Source organism: Tachysurus fulvidraco, chromosome 22 (genome assembly GCF_022655615.1).
Source record: "Tachysurus fulvidraco isolate hzauxx_2018 chromosome 22, HZAU_PFXX_2.0, whole genome shotgun sequence".
Taxonomy (NCBI): domain Eukaryota; kingdom Metazoa; phylum Chordata; class Actinopteri; order Siluriformes; family Bagridae; genus Tachysurus; species Tachysurus fulvidraco.
The window spans coordinates 16,617,279-16,637,089 of NC_062539.1; the positions used below are offsets into that span (position 1 = coordinate 16,617,279).

The window sequence follows — 19,811 nt, forward strand, 5'->3', positions numbered from 1 at the left end:
TTCTATTTAACACTCCTGCTTCTTTTTGCCTTATCGTTCTTTCCTCACTTTTTTCCTTGTTTTCTCCTCCATTCAATGGTAATACCGTTTCTCGGCTAATGTCACGCTGCCAACTGAACAATCTCTTCCGCCCTATTGACAACCCGTCCCATTTCTGCTCATTTGGCTACACGTTTGTTTTGATTTTGTTTATTACACCCGAAGCATTTTCTGAGCATTCTAAAATCGGGACCCTTTCCTTTTAACGCCTGTCACCAGAGGAATGGGGGCTCTTGCTTTTCGTGTACTACGCGTCAATACATTGGCACGGCATCTGGTTTTTGTATATTAGCGGACATGCGGCACCCTCGTATGCCATTTTATAATGTTCGCGCTCGCGGGGCCAAGATAATTACCCTCGGGCCGAGTTTTCAACAAAACCAACATCCCAAAAAACACCAACCCCCTACACTCGGGCGATGAACTGAGGAGAGATGAGGGACACAATGCCGTTTTGGTTTTAAAAAATACATACAATTAAAAGGTTACAGGTACGAGCTGTCCTAACTGTGTTTCAAACTTTGCAGGGAGTAATAATACACATAATTGACCCCCGACGCACAGGCCAACGCAGGTGGTGCAAAATGTGCTCTCTCTCTCTGCTTTCTCTCTCTGGTTTTTCTGGGTTCTGGTTCTGGTTTTCTTTTCTGGGTTGAACAGAAGAAACCCCCCATGTATACACACTTTCCATGGTTTTATCTGCTTTTTAAACGCATCGCTTCTCCTAACATCTGACATTTCATTTTTCTTATTTCTTTTTTTTACAAAAGGAGTATGGGTGTACCCTTCATATTTATATTTTATTTATTATCTACCCCAATTTGGGAGAAAAATGTGGTAAAATTAAATGAAAAAGGAGCAGTTAATATATAGTATAATTGAAGAAGTCGTATGATGACGGTGAAGAATGATCACGAGGAGCATGAGGATGGGGGCCCTGAAAGTGTCTAAAGGTCCATGTTGCTGAGAAAGATGATGACGAGTAATAAAATAAAGAGTAGAAGAAGTGCATATGGTCCGAAGTGAGGAGTAATTGGGTGTGTAAAATTGATATGGGAAAAAAGAGGAGGGTGAAAGAAGAAGGAGAGGAATGAGAGAAGAGATCAAGTGAAGCTATCGAGTAATAATTATAAAAATGAGTACAAGGAGAGCATAAAGGAGTGACTGGATCAGAGAAGATGAGATAATGGATGAGCTAAAGGAAGTGTTGGGAGAGGATAGGTACCAGGTGATTATAATTGTGAAAAGTTGAAGATGTGAGAATAACAAAGGAGGATTACAGGAGGCTTAAGTTTAAGAGAATTCTTAGATGATGAGAATTAAAAGCCGGATAATATAAAAAAAAAAGTGTGTGAGAGAACATAAAAAAACCCCGGGTTCACTATCTCAATAAAAATCTATCTATCTATAAAACGTACAGTATATAGTGAGCAATACATAAAGACAGATATATATGAGACGAAGATCCCTGCTCTACTATCCTCCTCAAAGGCTCTCATACCCGGCAGATAAGAATAGAGAGAGAGATGATATAGATATAGACATAAATAGAGAGGCAGAGAGCGTGTGAAGACGAAGGAGAGACAGTGAACTATTGAGACTAGACGTAGAGAGATAGACAGAGGAACCGATAGATAGAAACTATACAGAGGAACAGGGAGAGAGGACAAGTACAGAGACAGAGATACTAGACATAGATAGAGATAGAGATAGATTAGAGCGAGAGATGACCTAACATACACACTGCTTCGGTTGATTCTGGGACGCGTTTCTCTTTCATTGTCACACACAACGTAGTTCTGGCATCCTAGCTCTCACTCTTCAGCATCTCATTTGTTCATTCTCAGGGACTAAATTCTGTCCCGTTCTTTTATTTTAACGGCGTGACGCCTGAGCGTGCTGCGTTCAACTAAGCATTATCCGTCTCTCCTCTTTCTGTTGTTTCCCTTCCAATGGCTTCGGCCGTGCCCTGAGCTCCGGGCGCCGAGCCTCTTGTGGATATTTGGAACATGTTGGCTGAACCATCGACTCCTCCTCAGAGAAGCAGCTGTTAAGAATGTGAACGTGATGACGTAAAAAAAAGAAAAAGGAAAAAACACTGCCAAACCCTAAATCCTTCAGTTTACAAAGATCGCATGTGTTACAATAAACACAAGACATCACTAATTTTTATTTTTCACTATTACGAGTAAGAACATCGGGTGGAGACTCACCATTTCCTTGGTTTTGTGCTTATTATTGAATGGCTTTCACATGGCTTAGCTACTTTCTCACCTTAACTGTCATTTTTTTCTATTCAATATTCTGAAATAATTATATATTAAACATTATAATAATAGTAGAAAATGGTCTTAATCTATTCATCATGTCTTTACAGCAATGGTATTTAACCGTCTTGCGTAAAATTTTATTTAACCCACGTTTTGTCTTTATTCACCTTTAAAAATGTAAATTTCTAATGTAATAAAAACACAAAGCTGGTAATACCGCCACCATGGCCGATTTAGAAAGCCAAATAAAGTGTAACTAACGGCTCCTTTTTTTTAGTAGAACAGTAGAAAACAACGGTGCATAATTACTATCCAATGTGACGGTTCCTACGTTAGAGCTCGTAATGTGAGAACTGTGCGGATAGGGAATGGCTTAAAGCTTTCACACAGAAGCTGATTATAGGAACTACAGATTTCAGAAACAAGTTCCTCGTTCTTTTAAACTGGATTGGCTACTGTTAAAAATACAGACACAGGAGACATCCAAATATTTCTTTGGCAGATTTCAGCCATGTAATTTACTGTTCTTACAACTCTGATTGGTGCTACACCAGAATGTAATTGGAGCAAAAGTTAAGCGTTTAAGCTACAGGCTCTACATGGCTAGTGTTTAACATTGTGGGGCCTTCTTCTCACTTCATTGCTGGTTGGTTCTAAACAACACTAGCATGGCTTTTTCATACTGAGCTGAAACCCGGGTTTAGCGTCATTCAAGCGCACAGTTTAATGCTGTGGAATATAGAAGCACCTCTGTCTTACCCAGGGTATGAAACTCTCATTTACTAGTAAAGTACTGTAGTGCTTCTGCAGGTATCCTGCGTTACGTTCAAACCGTACAATGCGAAACGATCCGTACGCCTAGCACGCCTAGACACTGCCTCGAGAAGAAAAGAAGAAGCAGAAGAAGAAGAAGGAGGCATAGAAGCTTTATTATCACACATAGCAGTACAGCATACAGTGGAATTCTTTTCTTCACATACCCCAACTGAGGAGGTTTGGGGTCAAGGCAGGCGCAGCTATGATACAGTGCCCCCCGGAGCAGGAGGTTGGGGCCCTTGCTTAAGGGACCACAGTGGCCCAGCCTGGCTGTGCTGGCCTTGAACCCCCAATCCTTCATCAACGAACCCCGAGCCTTAACCAGTTGCACCCCTGCCCCTCATATCACATGTGGAACAGTTAAAGAACCCTGCGTGTTTTAGACACAGTAGTTGCAACGTTTGGCAAAAATTACTCACTGATGCAAACGGTGTGAGACAAGTTGTTTATTTAAAATGTTTCACATGCTGTAAGGTTTATTCCAATCATTTGGTTGTTAACCAGGGTTTTAGGATGTAGTATTAAACTCTGTAGTCTATTTTGAATTCCAGGATTATGAGTAATGAAGCAAAATGAGCACAGCAAATTTTCTTAGGTTCACAATGACCCTGGGGCACTTTTCTTAATTCTTATTAGTATAAAAGCTGTTCTCTTATCTGTATCCGTTTAGTGTACAAATCTACGTTTCTGTATTCGGGTTAGTCAAATGCTAATTGTCTAACCCACAAAAACTCTCTTTTATTACCAGTCTGTTTCTTTCAAGAATTAATATCGCGCTAGTCACATTTTCCACTCGGAACCACCTGGAAATGCAGGAAAATAGAGAATAGAGAAATGCACAAGGCAGTGTTTCGACGATTTCGGTCTGTGATTCCGTGTCGATGGTTCATCTCTCTAACTCCTATTTACCCATACTGAACATTTGATCTTGAGTTGCTAGTGCATTCACATCTGGATGTAGTAGGGCTTAAGAGCCGATCCTGTGTATGTATTTAGTTTTTTTTCCCTGCACTCGTCTCGCACTGTAGTGTGCTTCGTACTCATTCTTCTTGAGTCTGTGCGTCAATGAGAATGCATTTTCATGCCAATGTCACGATCTATACAGTGGAAAATGTCTAACAAACCCCTTAATAATAAGAACGCTTTCTATGGGTTGAAGAAAAGCTTTTATCTCTTATGATGCATAGAGTAAAATGTGTAAGAAAATACAGACTTGTACATATCCTTTGGTACATTTTTCCTATAAAGAAGCTCTACTGATGAGAGAAGCCTTGAGGTAGGTTGCTCGTCTCAACTCTGTGATGACAAAATAAACAACGTGCCCTGAATTCGAGAGCTCCAGAATTCTAAATGGAAATGTTTCACAGCACCCCAGAAAAAACACAAGACGGCCCATTGGAATCACCTCGAGTGCAGCAGGTCATTTTTGCTTTGTTTGTATGTGTATATATATATATATATATATATATACTATATAGATATATATATATATATATCTATAATATCTATCTATTAATATATATAATATGTGTGTGTGGTTTGTGTGTGTGTGTGTGGTATTGTGTGTGGTGAGATAAGAGATAGACAGACAGACAGACAGACAGACAGACAGACAGACAGATAGATAGGATAATTAAGAGATCTATGCATCGCACATAGCCTCATGGTCCAAAAGCGGGTCTTTATTTCCCGTCCCCTCCCCCTTCCCCCCCCCCGGGCGCCCCCGGATATTCGCACCCAGGGAAAAAAGTGTATGAGTAATGAGAGAAGGGAAAAAGAGGGATAGGAAAGAGAAAGCTTTGAAGGATGAGGAGTAGTAAAGGAGCGTAGGGGGAAGGGGGGAGATTGAACCCTTGGCATTGAGATCTACCGAGGCATAGCTAAAGATCCCTGCATTCACTAGATTCCCTGATGAATAATCGATGATCTGAAATCTTTATTACACAAACAAAGCTACAATGCAAAAAATTTTTTTTTTACATTTGTTGTTTTTTGTTTAGTTTTGTTTCGTTTTGTTTTAAGGGGGTCACGGTGGTTTAGTGGTTAGCACGTTCGCCTCACACCTCCAGGGTTGGGGGTTCGATTCCCACCTCCGCCTTGTGTGTGTGGAGTTTGCATGTTCTCCCCGTGCCTCGGGGGTTTCCTCCGGGTACTCCGGTTTCCTCCCCTGGTCCAAAGACATGCATGGTAGGTTGATTGGCATCTCTGGAAAATTGTCCGTAGTGTGTGAGTGTGTGAGTGAATGAGAGTGTGTGTGTGCCCTGCGATGGGTTGGCACTCCGTCCAGGGTGTATCCTGCCTCGATGCCCGATGACGCACAGGCTCCCTGTGACCCGAGAAGTTCGGATAAGCGGTAGAAAATGAATGAATGAATGAATGTTTTGTTTTTCAACATTTTTCAGCGAATAAAAGCTCTGAAATGACCTGGATATGTAGCGACAGTTATTATGTAGATGTCTGAGACGAGGTCACAGATCGATGTCGTTAACGCGGCTGATTTCTAGACTTTGTGTGATAAATCTGAACAGGTTTCACTCCTAAGGAGTTTGTCGTGTTTGCCAAGAAAAACTATTAAATATTAAATTCCCGTATCTAAGATAAACGAATGTAAAATCTCTGCATTTCTGTAAAAACCCACACCATTCTGCATTCACCTGCACATCTTCCCTTATACATCCTGTCCTTCTCTCGTAACCGTTTATTTCTTCCTTCTTCCGTGTGGTTTTTTTCTTTAGTTTTCTGTTACCTCGATTATGTTTCCCTATTAGTATATTATTTTCCTTACAGTGCGTCCATTTCTGGCTGTTTTCTTGTTTTTGCCTCCTAGACCTGAAGTTTTCCATTCACGGTCCTCTGTCTGGGTTTCAAAGAAGACTTTGTCACAGGATCCAGCAAATTAGCCCTTTTGTAAGTGGAGTTGGCAGCTCAAACGCTGTTGGCTGTGCTTTTTTGTAGTGATTTTGTATGACAGAGGTCCTGACTAAATTTGGGTCGTCGGGTAAGAAGAGCCCTTTCTGAAAAGGCAAATATTTTCATCTTACTAATAAGTGAGCTGGGAACTTAACTTCTGGAAAGGAACGTCGAATGAGCGATAGATGCGAAGGTTGAAGGCCGTACTTACTCCGTACTCGTTTCAACCCTTTTAACACCAAGAAGAAGGGTTACCATGTAGATTTCAGTCAGACGATTCAGAAGTGGTGTCGGATTGCCTCTCACTTACCTCTATTTCAACTGGCCAAAGCCTGTAACCTATTCTAACTGGTTGCAGCACTTTGGCAGTGATCTTTGCACTGAAAATATGAGCGCATGAAGCAGGAAAGCTGAGCTTGATGAAGTTCTGCGAGTGCACCCAGTCGAGCGAAGTGTGAATTCAATGAGAGAGCAGAATAATAAATTCACTTGTCTATTGAAATAGGATCATAAGTAAGCAGAGGGACAGCAGAAGGAATCATCACCATCCTTCTGGAACCAGTGTTGTAATGTAACGGAGTACAAATACTTCGTTAACGTACTTAAGTAATAATTTCACGTATCTGTACTTTACTTCGCTATTTAAATTTATGTCAACTTTCACTTTTACTCCACTACATTTCCTAGATAAAATGTATACTTTTACTCCGTTATATTTCCACTAAGCGCCTTCGTTACTCGTCACTACAAAATAAAATCAGCAGAAATGTGTGCGAGTGCAATAAGGGAGGTTTGGCGAATCACTGCTCCTAGATTGTATTACGCGCTCCGCACGCTCTACGGAGAAGCGCAGGTTTTAAATTCTCACTGAGGGCTAAAACCCCCTAAAGATGAAATCCTAGAACCGCCCCTGCTCTTATGTCCACCGAAAATCACTGAAATTTTACTTTTTACTTTTACTTCAAATACTTAAGTACATTAAATATCAGAAAATGACTTTTGATACTTAAGTACAGTAAATATCAGATACTTTAAGACTTTTACTTGAGTAATATTTTAAAAGGTGACTTTCACTTCTACTAAAGTCTTTTTCTAGTACGATACTTGTACTTTTACTAAAGTATTGCTTTCTTGTACTTTATACCACACTGTCTGGAACCATGAGCCCAGACTGTACCCCAGCTCCAGTCCCCGGCCGTCGCCTCCGGCCTGCTCGTTAGGGATAGGGATCGATATATAGTATTTTAAATTTTACGTTAATATTTTTAAATTAAAATTAAACTTTAATTGTATATATTAATTTATTTATTTGTATCCATTTTGCTTCTTCTTCTTCTTATTATTATTATTATTATTATTATTTGTTTGTTTGTTTATTTATTTATTTATTTATTTATTCTCTCTTCTGTTTCTATACTTCTGTAAAGCTGCTTTGAGGCAATGGGAAATTGTTAAAAGCGCTAAACAAATAAATTGAATTGAATTGAAATTGAATTCTCCAGGAGTCACATTCAGTACAGTTTTTAACATTAAAGTCTATCGATATTCGATATATCGTCGCCGTCGGGCGGAAACCTCGTATGTCCAAATTTTGTCAATTTCATATTTTTTCACATACCGATGCTATCGGTCGGTCCCAACGTGGGTCTGTTATCTTTTACAAGTTATTAACCAATCCAAAGTCTTGAAAATATCTTGAGCGCAAATCTCTTAACTCCATCGGACACTTCGACCGTCCGCCTCTTCTTCACTCCGCGGGAGAGCTTCGCGTCGTATCCTCAAGATTAAGAGTCGCAACGAATCAACACGTCTTCTGAGGTAAATTTCTTCAAAACACTGGGCTCAAAGAAAAAAAATCTTGACCCCCTCTAGTTCTGGTGCTCGTCTGAGGACAGGAATTTAGAGCGAGGCAATCTACCGTAACGCGGACTAAACCCTGTGCATTGCAGATAAGATACGGCGTTTTTTTTTTTTATTTCCTGAAAAATAATGGCTTCGGAGATACGAGGATTCCGCCCGACAGCGACGATACCTTGATTTGTTCTACTTACTTTTTTCACAGCCCAATACTGCAATCTAAGTCCAGTGCTAAATCCAGTGGTTCCACTTGAGTCAGTGCAAGCAATGTTCCTGTGAAATATCGAGGATTTTCTGAAATTTGAATCGAATCGAATCGAATCCGATTCGATTCGATTCGATTAAAATTTATTTGTATGGTTCTGTTAACAATTGCCATTGTCTCAAATCAGCTTTAAAGAACATAAACATAACACAAAAGGTTAATATAAAAATATAAAGATTCATATAATACAAAAATTCAAGATTATACAATTCACTGTAAAAATGCAAATAGTTATAAAAACGATTCCTGATAACGTGATTATGAAAATATAACACAACAAAGCTGCTCAGGTAACATGCAGGTTGTTTAATAAGGCAAAGGCACAAATTAATATGCTGTAGCTACGAGGGTCAAAAAAATCTCTTGAACATTCTAACCACATTAAAATGTCATATCATTCAAATCCTTTCAAATATTTGCCTCGAAGCCATAATAATAAGCTGCTCCCACGGTTCAACACACGGGCACAGAGAAAGAGACATCTCATGGGAACGCAGTTCCTTTATTTACGGCAAACAAAGATAAGGTACAGTACGCGTTCGATGCAGAGACTCTGTGTCTTTATTCTGTGTCTAAATATCGAGTGATAATTATACGTATTCTTTCTGCCACTATTTTTAATGAATTTTTGTGACATAACAAATTTGTGACATATTACAAAGCTCAGATTTTCACAACAGAAGCAGGAAAGGAGTGAAACTGTAGAATAGGGGGAATTTAACCTTAAGGAAATTAAAGATCAGGTAATAAAATTTCATAACTTAGAAATAGAGTGTAAAATGATATCTTAAGAGAAGCATCATATCAGCCAAGAACTAAATACATTAGATCATCCTTTAAAACTCAACACGAGTATAAGCCAGAGACTGGTAAAGGTGTTGAAAATAAAAAGCTATTGAGGTAAGATCCTGTGTAGTATCTTGCAGTACCTCTGTGTATATTGCACCATCTGTCCTGTAGATCTGTACAATACCCAGGATCTGGTGAGGAAAAGTGTCTCCACAACATGATGGTGTTTGATGGGGAATATACTGTATATATTTACAAGATTGTGCCACACATAGGTAAATTGTGACCTCGTCTGTAACCTTATCCCACATTTTAGCTTCTTTCCGATAAACTCCAGATGTTTTATTTGACATCAGTAATGTTTGCTTTATATATAGCCATGACTATACGAATAGCTCGATATCGTTTTGACACGTAAACGAAATACTAGTCTTTCTCAAATGTTTTTGTACCCAGTGACCCTTTTAACTGCCCATTAGAAATGTCAATGGTCTGTTCTTCACTCATCCAGCCAATGAATGTACATTTTATATATATATATATATCACCCTGAACCCCTGAGCTGCCACCACCAATATTCCAATGTTTATTTATCTTTTTTATTATGGACTGTATTTTATTCAGTCATTCAACGTAGAAGCACAAGGTTCATCTACTAAGCCAGTAAATGCATTTACATTTTGCACCAGAGAGCTGATGCATTTTTTATTGAGATAAAAAGCTCAGTACAGTGAAGCCAAAAGGCTCATGGCTCCTTACCCACGCGTTGGGAGAGAGAGAGAGAGAGAGAGAGAGAGAGAGAGAGAGAGAGAGAGAGAGAGAGAGAGAGAGAGAGAGAGAGTGGGGTGAGAGAAGGGAGAGAGGGAGAACGAGAGAGAGGAGAGAGAGAGGAGGGAGAGAGAGAGAATTAGAAAGAGATAGATAGAGAGAGAGAGAGAGAGAGAGAGAGAGAGAGAGAGAGAGAGAATTAGAGATAGATAGATAGATAGATAGATAGATAGATAGAGAGAGAGAGAGAGAGAGAGAGAGAGAGAGAGAGAGAGAGAGAGAGATTATATTTACACACCGTCCGGTTTAACGGAGCGCGTGCTCTCCGTGCCACGGTTCCTATGACGTCACACTCCGTACTGCGGCGCCAGCATCATGACCGGATGAAGGGCAGAGACTCTGCGCCAAACGGAGCGATGTATTAAAGTAAACACAAGTCCTGCGTTGTCGCTGCTGATCAGTTCGGGGACGCGTTTGTGTGCAAATGAGACTTTCTGCGTTTCAGCTCCAGGGACCGTAAATCAGCCGCCGACGCGCGCGCGCACTCACACACTCACTACATTATACACAGGTGAGAGTGAAAAAAGAGCCCAAAAAGGCAAGAGTGGGGGTGGTGTGTGTGTGTGTGTGTGTGTGTGTGTGTGTGTGTGTGTGTGTGTGTGTGTGTGTGTGTGTGTGTGTGTGTGTGTGTGTGTGTTTGGGCGCGAGCGCGTGTGTTTATGTACGAAAGACTCAGAGGTGAGTGGTCATCTTAACTTCTGTCCTTTCTGTCTGTTTACTGCTGATTTCTAAATTGTTTCCTGAGTATGAGGGATTAAAAAAAAGAGATTAGACACGTGTTAGGAGATTTACGTGATTTAGAGCCTTTGTGCATGAGACGTTATAATTAGATTATAATCGGGTAATAATCAGATTACACTGTAATAAATAGTTTATGTCAGAAAAAATCTAGATAGATAGATAGATAGATAGATAGATAGATAGATAGATAGACAGACAGACAGATAGATAGACAGACAGACAGACAGACAGACAGACAGACAGACAGATAGATAGATAGATAGATAGATAGATACATAGATACATAGATAGATTAAATTCATCATTAATACGAAGGAGTATTTACACCGAGTTTAAGTCGTCCGGACGGTCGAGGAACGTTCTAACGGTTGTAGATTTGTTTATTCTGTCTCCGGACGTCGCAGATGAACCCTGACACCTGCCCTTGATGTTAAACAGCACTCTAAACCATTAACAAATCACTAATTGACTCATCAAGACACGTCGACTAGAATCTCGCCACAATTCGTTCCACCTCTTCTTCCTTGACTGGAGGTTTTGAAGTCTTCAGTTCACTGGGACTGTCGTGTCAACCGTCCGAGAGATTTTGTGCGAAAAAATCGCTCTGGTAAGATTTCCCTCATGTCTCCGCCGCCTTTAGTGCTGGCAGTCAACAAGTGAGGGAGATCTGATAAGAGCATTGAGTCAGGAGGCTTTCCGGCTTGCAGTGTGGTTCTAAAGTAACCGATCTTTTGTTAACAGAATGCGAATAGAATATGTGACGAGTAGGGAGTCGTAGCTGCAGGGAGAGGACGAGCATTTGCTAGAATTTCATATTAATTGCCCCCAACAGGGCATTAATACGATTTGGGTGATACCGAGTTACACCTCTAATTATTTTTGTGAATAATTCTTTCTTTCTACTGTACAGTATGTCTGACTTTCTCTTTCTTTTTTCCTGTACCACGGTGTACTGTATATATTCTATGCAGAAACATATTTAAAAGCTAAACATCGATGAACCAAAGTGCCTTAAAGCTTCTTTCTATATTTCAGAGCTGCCAGCTTTTATTATTTTTCTCCTTTTTTCTCGAAGCCACTTGGAAAATTCTGCCTGTAGCTACAAGTTTCCAGCCTAGGAAATAAGTAATACAAAGCCTTTATGGGAAAACAGGGGTAATGTTCTAGACAAACACCTTTGCGACACTTCTGTAACACGAAGCCTGCTGTGTTTTGTCTCTTTTCATCATCATGCTGTCCAGTGCCAAGCAGCATCTGAGGAAAGAACAAATCCAGAAGCATGGATGTGAAGAACATGAGAGAATACATGGGCTGGTTGTACTACCAGTATCTCCTCATCACAGGCATCTACGTCCTTGAACCGTGGGAGAAGTCCATCTTCAATACGGTCCTCTTCACCATGGTGGCAATGGTGGTCTACACTTCCTATGTCTTCGTGCCCATCCACGTGCGCCTGGCACTGGAGTTTTTCTCAGGACTTTGCGGGGAGCAGCCAGAGAGCACCGTAGCTCTGATTAACTAACAAATCTAGGCACAAACCCGGAGACACATGAGCTTTGTTTGTGTTTTTTTTTTTTTGTCTTGTTTTAGAGTCGGATGAGTTTCTCAGGAAGATTCAGGAGTGATAAAAGAAGAAAATGAATCATGTCCAATCTGTCTTCTCCTCTCCCATCTTGCCATCACGGTGACACCAGGTGTGATGGTACAGAATTGGACCTGAATGACTGCACGTATTTTGCATGACAGGACAGATCCTTGACTTATGATCATTTGCATGCGGCTGCTTCGTCACCGGTTTTTACCCATTATTCGATTCACAGATATGACAGTGAGATGAAGCGTGCGTTACTCGCTCTCTCGATAGTCACGTTTACACAAAAAAAAAAACGTCTCGATCTTCTTCGAATCCGTGTACGTATTCACGTTTCCTACGCGATCAGTCCGGTCCGAGTCCAAAGCGTTTTAACCGTTATCTGATATTGTAATATCGATTGTCTGATTGATTTTAAGGGGGGCACGGTGGCTTAGTAGTTAGCACGTTCGCCTCACACCTCCAGGGTCGGGGGTTCGATTCCCGCCTCCGCCTTGTGTGTGGAGTTTGCATGTTCTCCCCGTGCCTCGGGGGTTTCCTCCGGGTACTCCGGTTTCCTCCCCCGGTCCAAAGACATGCATGGTAGGTTGATTGGCATCTCTGGAAAATTGTCCGTACTGTGTGTGTGTGTGAGTGAATGAGAGTGTGTGTGTGCCCTGTGATGGGTTGGCACTCCGTCCAGGGTGTATCCTGCCTCGATGCCCGATGACGCCTGAGGTAGGCACAGGCTCCACGTGACCCGAGAAGTTCGGATAAGCGGTAGAAAATGAATGAATGAATGAATGAATGATTTTATGGCACCCGATAATTCAAATCCGCCTGAGCAATAGTTTCATTTCTTCCGAACGCTTTAATCTCATACTGTCCGAGCATGAACCGATTTTTATATACTTCGCTCAAATGATCCGGTGTGAAAAGTAAAATTCTCGAATCATCGAACTGCACCGAACATCGCATGCTTTCACACAAAGATCGACGGATTATCGACACCTCGACCCATCGACACGTCCTTTCACGTACGCCGGGTCTTTATTTTCTCTTTCTTTATACGACGTGTCTGTATATTATCACTATATACTCGGCCGATTAAAATGTCAGGAACTTTTTGGCACACTTTTGGGTGCTCTTTACGCCATACATGTATTTTAACAACGTTTATTTGGAAATCATTTATTTTGTGTTTTATTTTTTCGGAGACTATATATAGAATATAGAGTCACGGACATTTTACAGGACGTTTCTTCGATTCTGATATGGATATGAATACGACATGTTAAGTCAGTGAATGTTTCTTTTTTTATTACCTGAAGTCGATTTTACACGAATAAAGTAATTTTGCAAGATATACGTTTTGGGTTTTTTTTTTATATGATGCCAACATGAGTTAGAAACTACAACGCTACAAACTGCATACGAGCAACAAACAAGCAATTAATGAACCTTTAATTAATTAATTAATTGATGGTTTGTTATATCGATAAGGTGCCCGATGGAATGCTTGGTAAACGAGTTGTATTTGAAACTTGGTGTTGGAGTTTCTCCTAAAAACCTTCCTGTTGTAGGAACACCTAACCCTAACCCTAACCCTAACCCTAACCCGACGGTCAAATTCTGACGTATTCGAAAATTCTGCTTGAATCGCCGTCATCTTATATTCTTGTGCTCTAGGTGAAGCTTTAGTTTCCATAAAAGTTTCCATGAAGCTCTTCTAACCCCAAATAGACTCCATCAGCGAGTAGACGATGGGCTTGTTTGGGTGACATTCACTTCCTTAGGTGTTGTCTCGGAGCTACAACAGTAATGTATTGGAAGTTTTAGGTCATTCTTTTCCCCGGGAATACAAACAGCTGACAAAATAAAAGAAAACAACAGTTTTGCTGTTACGCCTTAGGATGCATCGTACGGTCACGGTTCGGTTCCACGTGACCTCATAGAGTGAAAAGTCGCTGCAAACGAATGCGAAATCTGCCTCGTCGTCTGGATCCAGAGAAAACCCACAGCTCGCTAATGCATAAGAACATAATGTAAATCATAAGTCACAGCCTTCAGTGTCAACAAATATCGGAGGCACGTTTTACACAGCGTTCTTCAGAGAAAAAAAAACTAACCGACGATCCTGACTCGTATGACCCGTATTAGCCACGACGACTGTCTCATAACATCATGACATTCGACTACAATGTGAATTTTGCTATTTAGAGATCATAGTGAATTTATTGGACATCGCTGAAAACCCTGATGCTATCTGAGACAGTTACATAAATCCTGTGTGAACGTGTTTTTGTGGATGATTTCGGAGGTAAGCTAGACTTCCATCCTCACCAGTGTTGAAGTCAGATGTGCGAACATTAACCGATCGAATCCCTTCGCAGTAACCGATCATTTATCGCGTACATTTCATTTGCGATGAGGAAATAAAGACCGGAGGGGATGAAACCGTTTCAAAGCACAACCCAAGCACAAGACTGAACACAAAAACCTGGGGATATGGAAGCTTGTGATCAGAAGGTTTTGAGTTCAAGCCCTAGGTCCACCAAAATGCCACTGCTGGCACCTTAACCCTCAATATATAAAAAGTTGTATAAAATGAGATCGATATGTATGTCACATTAGATAACGGTGTCTCTTAAAGTCTCCATGTTTACAGTGCTCAGTCAGTATGTAAAGCAGTCTGGAGACAATGATGAAAAGTCTTTTGAAGAAACAATAAATAAAACTGAGAACCAGTTTCACCAGCTCTTTGTTAAAGACTCCCTCAGGCCCTGCCTTTATCCGTTAGCTTACTGCTTTCTTTACAGCTACAGACAGACAAACACAACATAATCTACGTGATAATGTGTTTTAAACAGACGCCAGTGGTCCACGTAAGAGGACGTTGTTCAGTCCTGGGATTCCTCACGCTAAATTCACAGCCAGAAGCAGAAAAACCCTCAACACTGATGAATACTGAAAATCATGATAATAAACATCTATATGTTCATTCATTCATTCATTCATTCATTCATTCATTCATTTTCTACCGCTTATCCGAACTTCTCGGGTCACGGGGAGCCTGTGCCTACCTAAGGCGTCATCGGGCATCGAGGCAGGATACACCCTGGACGGAGTGCCAACCCATCACAGGGCACACACACACTCTCATTCACTCACACACTACGGACAATTTACCAGAGATGCCAATCAACCTACCATGCATGTCTTTGGATCGGGGGAGGAAACCGGAGTACCCGGAGGAAACCCCCGAGGCTCGGGGAGAACATGCAAACTCCACACACACAAGGCGGAGGCGAGAGTCCACCTAGGACACATAACCAAGGAGGTCCAGGATATATTTCAATATTGTTATAGCAAATAGAAATCACAATCCTCCACTCTCAATCATGTTTTTATATAGGATTGAGTGGGTTTAATCCAAAATTTAAAGAAAAAGAAAAAAACAGGAAAACTTACTAAACAATTAACATTTTACAGCTACGGTTTTTCAGGAATAAAAAGTGCCAATCCTCTTACTTCCTCCATTAAATATCATCCTCCTTTTTAATAACTTAATAACTAGAATGGAAATTATGGTGTGTTCTGATGGTGTGGTTTAGCGGTTAGCACGTTCGCCTCACACCTCCAGGGTTGGGGGTTCGATTCCCGCCTCCGCCTTGTGTGTGTGGAGTTTGCATGTTCTCCCCGTGCCTCGGGGGTTTCCTCCGGGTACTCCGGTTTCCTCCCCCGGTCCAAAGACATGCATGGTAGGTCGATTGGCATCTCTGGAAAAATTGTCCGTAGTGTGTGAGTGTGTGAGTGAATGAGAGTGTGTGTGTGCCCTGTGATGGTTGGCACTCCGTCCAGTGTGTATCCTGCCTCGATGCCCGATGACGCCTGAGATAGGCACAGGCTCCCCGTGACCCGAGAAGTTCGGATAAGCGGTAGAATATGAGTGAGAGACAGAGAGTAATTATAGAATAGAATATTAGGTGGAACCACAGTGTTTGTCTCACCGGGATATAAATCGACTGAATCCACAGTCTGTGGTTGCGCGACTGTTTTGGGTGTGTTTGTTTGGTCAGCAATTGAAGTGCAGTATTTTTCCATTTATGTACACAGTGCCTTACATGAATGGTACGGTGATACAGATCGCTGCAGTATGGCGCTTGCTTGAGGCAAAAGCGTGACAAGCAGCCAGCCAGGTTTCGTCATGTCGAGCAGTCACTTTGGTGTTTTGTTTTTATCTTTGAAGCTCAGTTAATGTGTTTGGGAGCCTTTAACGTTTCTGTTGAGTTGAAGAAGGTTTGTTAGGAAACAAGAACCCTGCCACGACTGTTAGAGAATGGTTGTATTGTGTTCTGGAAAGAAAGCCAGACCTGGGTGCTTAGTTACGGACAATACCAAGGACGACCCAATGTATATGAACTTGAAAGCGTATTGTAATCTGACCGTGGGTCGCTTTAACTACAAATATGTGAAGCATGCACAATTCTACAAAGCTGTGTTTATTGAGATTCACGGTCAAATGCCGTGCTAAAGAAAAGCCATATAAAAGGTTTAGAGGACGATCCGATAAGACGGTTCCGCTTCAGTTCGGGCGGTACCGATAATGACACGTTTGTTTCTGACAAGATCCTTATGTTTAATTAATTACATGTAAATTATGATCGGATGTATCTGTTAAAAATGGCATTTTAATTGCTACCATAGAACTTTTACATTACTACACCCAGAACTTTTTGGTTCCATACAGTAGGTACTATTGCCCCTTTTCCACCGAGGCAGTTCGTGTGCTGGTTCGGAGCCTAATTTAGAACCAGTTCTTTCTGTTTCGACCGCCAAAGCACCGGCTCCGAACCAGGAAAAGTAGTTCTTAAGTAGCACCAAAACGTCGCTGGTCTAGACTTAAGAACCGCTTGCGTCAGGAGCTGTGGGCGGGGCTACTGTTAGTGCATTTGATAATGTCCCTTAAGTATACTAATGTTTAATACACTTTTACTTTACCGCGATATGATACATTATCAGTACACATGATAGTAGGTAGCTACATGCTAAGGGAAAATGTTTTTCTGTGTTAGCGATAAAATAACGTTATGTACTTTATCGATTACAACCTCCGTTTATACAGATTACACGGAGCTGCACGTACACGTTTTATTCGCCGTGTTTGGATGCCGATGTAGGTTCGCAAAGCCATGAGCATTAACAGTAAAGCAACATCCGCCATTGTTGTCGTGTTTGTGTTTGTCGCTGCTGCGCTAACGTCGCTGGGACACGTGACACGTATACAGTGACGTCACACTCGGCGCTGTGATGCTCTCTAGCCGGTGGAAAGGCAAACCGGTTCTTAGAAGGTTTGCCAGTGGAACCAACTTTGAACCAGCACTAGCGCTAGCTCTGAACCAGCACCCGGTTCTTTCCGGTGGAAAAGAATCTTCCTGTAAGAAGCTGTAAAGTGGTCAAATTTCAGGACTGTCGGGTTCACGTTCATCGTCTTTCCCATTCTTCTCTTTCCATATGAATCGACATGACGCGACGTGACGTACAGCTAAGTACGGTGACCCATACTCAGAATCTGTTCTCTGCATTTAACCCATCCAAAGTGCACATACACACACACACACACACACACACACACACACACACAGCAGTGAACACACTGTTGACACAGGTTAACTACACTGATTATAATCAGTTACACTGGGCTACAGTAGCATACCTTTATTAGCATACTATAGAGACCAACCCTGAGAGGATCCTGAGGCATCTAGAGATGTTCCAGCTACAGCTGTGTTCCGCTTCACGAAGATTTCAGATCTTCGAAGAGAAGACGCCGACTCCAAGTGGTGTATCTGACTGTAGGAAGGACATTATTCATAATAACACTCTCTGTTGATTATAAGTGACGTGACATACGGCTAAGTGCGGTGACACATACTCAGAATTTGTTCTCTCCATTTAACCCATCCAAAGTGCACACACACACACACACACAGCAGTGAACACACACACAGCAGTGAACACACACACACCGTGAACACACACCCGGAGCAGTGGGCAGCCATTTATGTTGCGGCGCCCGGGGAGCAGTTGAGGGGTTTGGTGCCTTGCTCAAGGGCACCTCAGTCGTGGTCGGCCCGAGACTCGAACCCACAACCTTTGGGTTACGAGTCAGACTCTCTAACCATTAGGCACACCAACATAACAGTTTATAATCACACCCTCCGGTGTCACCCAAATGAGGATGAGGTTCACTTTTGAGTCTGGTTCCTCTCAAGCTTTCTTCCTCTTCCATCTAACGGAGTTTTTCCTCACCACAGTCACCTCAGTCACCTCGGACTTGTTCATTAGGGATTAAACACAAACACATTTAAATATAAATCTAACATTAATCATGAACTTTATGTATTATATTCATCTTTGTATACTAAACCTTTTGTACTATGTTTCTCATGTCCATTAAAGCCGCCTTGAGACAAAGTCCGTCGTTAAAAGTGCCGCAGAAATAAACCTCGATCGAATTGAATTATCGATGTCCTATATTCCGTTATAACGTTTAAAATGGACCGGATTCGGATTCAGCCTTCGACCTTTGTTTTTCTGCACCTCGTGGAGTACAAACGAATAAAGGATTGAGTTTAAATTGGACTCATTTATTTTTTCTGTTGACCCATTGCACAATGTTTATCGTCTAATATGTACAATACTGAAAAGGGGGCGGGGTTATGGAGGGGTGGAGAATGTAGTCTAGAAGAAAAATAGCAGATGTGGAGAGAGAGAGAGAGAGAGAGAGAGAGAGAGAGAGAGAGAGAGAGAGAGAGAGAGAGGAAGAACCGGCAAATCAGGTTTAAATCACAATGTGTTAATAGATAATGTTTAACACAATGGGATAAGAGGCCACCGAATCGCCATCTGATACGTGCCTCCAACAGCACTGTAATTTCTCTGGCATCCATCACGCCCTGGGTAAACTCCAGCACATTACAACAATAGCGTTAAACACAAGAACCAAAGACATCATGGTGCAAACAGGGACCTGCCCAGATATTAACGTCCGTCGGTCGGTCGGTCGGTCGGTAAAGTCTGTTTGTGTAGTACGTACGTAAACGCGGTGAAAAGTCACAGGAGGTTAAAGCAGGTTAAAGTTAAAAAAAAACAAGACATCAAAGTGAACAAAACAGCTTATGATACTGACAGACCGACAGACAGACAGTCAAATTTGACTTTTCTAGCACTCGTAAGTGGGGGCACGGTGGCTTAGGGGTTAGCACGTTCGCCTCACACCTCCAGAGTCGGGGTTCGATTCCCGCCTCCGCCTTGTGTGTGTGTGGAGTTTGCATGTTCTCCCAGTGCCTCGGGGGTTTCCTCCGGGTACTCCGGTTTCCTCCCCCGGTCCAAAGACATGCATGGTAGGTTGATTGGCATCTCTGGAAAATTGTCCGTAGTGTGTGAGTGTGTGAGTGAATGAGAGTGTGTGTGTGCCCTGCGATGGGTTGGCACTCCGTCCAGGGTGTATCCTGCCTCGATGCCCGATGACGCCTGAGATAGGCACAGGCTCCCCGTGACCCGAGGTAGTTCGGATAAGCGGTAGAAAATGAGAGCGAGGGAGTGAATGAGTTCACCAACTGCCATGTTTCTGAAATGTACAGTAGGAAGAGACCGGAGAACCCAAAGAAAATCCACCTAGAGAACCTGCACGTAGACCGCACCGAGTCACATGGCCGAATAT

General features: G+C 41.9%; 1 protein-coding gene across 2 annotated transcripts; it reads left to right on the top strand.

The window, feature by feature from the left end:
* The first annotated feature begins 8,579 nt into the window (after positions 1 to 8,579).
* On the top strand, positions 8,580 to 12,647 carry sptssb (serine palmitoyltransferase, small subunit B). Of its 2 annotated transcripts, none has more exons than XM_047806140.1 (2): positions 8,580 to 8,683; positions 11,757 to 12,647. In XM_047806140.1, exon 2 carries the CDS (start codon positions 11,795 to 11,797, stop codon positions 12,035 to 12,037), a length of 243 nt encoding a protein of 80 aa, XP_047662096.1. In that variant the 5' UTR covers positions 8,580 to 8,683; positions 11,757 to 11,794; the 3' UTR covers positions 12,038 to 12,647. The 2 variants fall into 2 exon arrangements, with proteins under 2 accessions (XP_047662096.1, XP_027009102.1); XM_027153301.2 differs by lacking the exon at positions 8,580 to 8,683 and adding an exon at positions 10,001 to 10,285.
* The last annotated feature ends 7,164 nt before the right edge of the window (positions 12,648 to 19,811 follow it).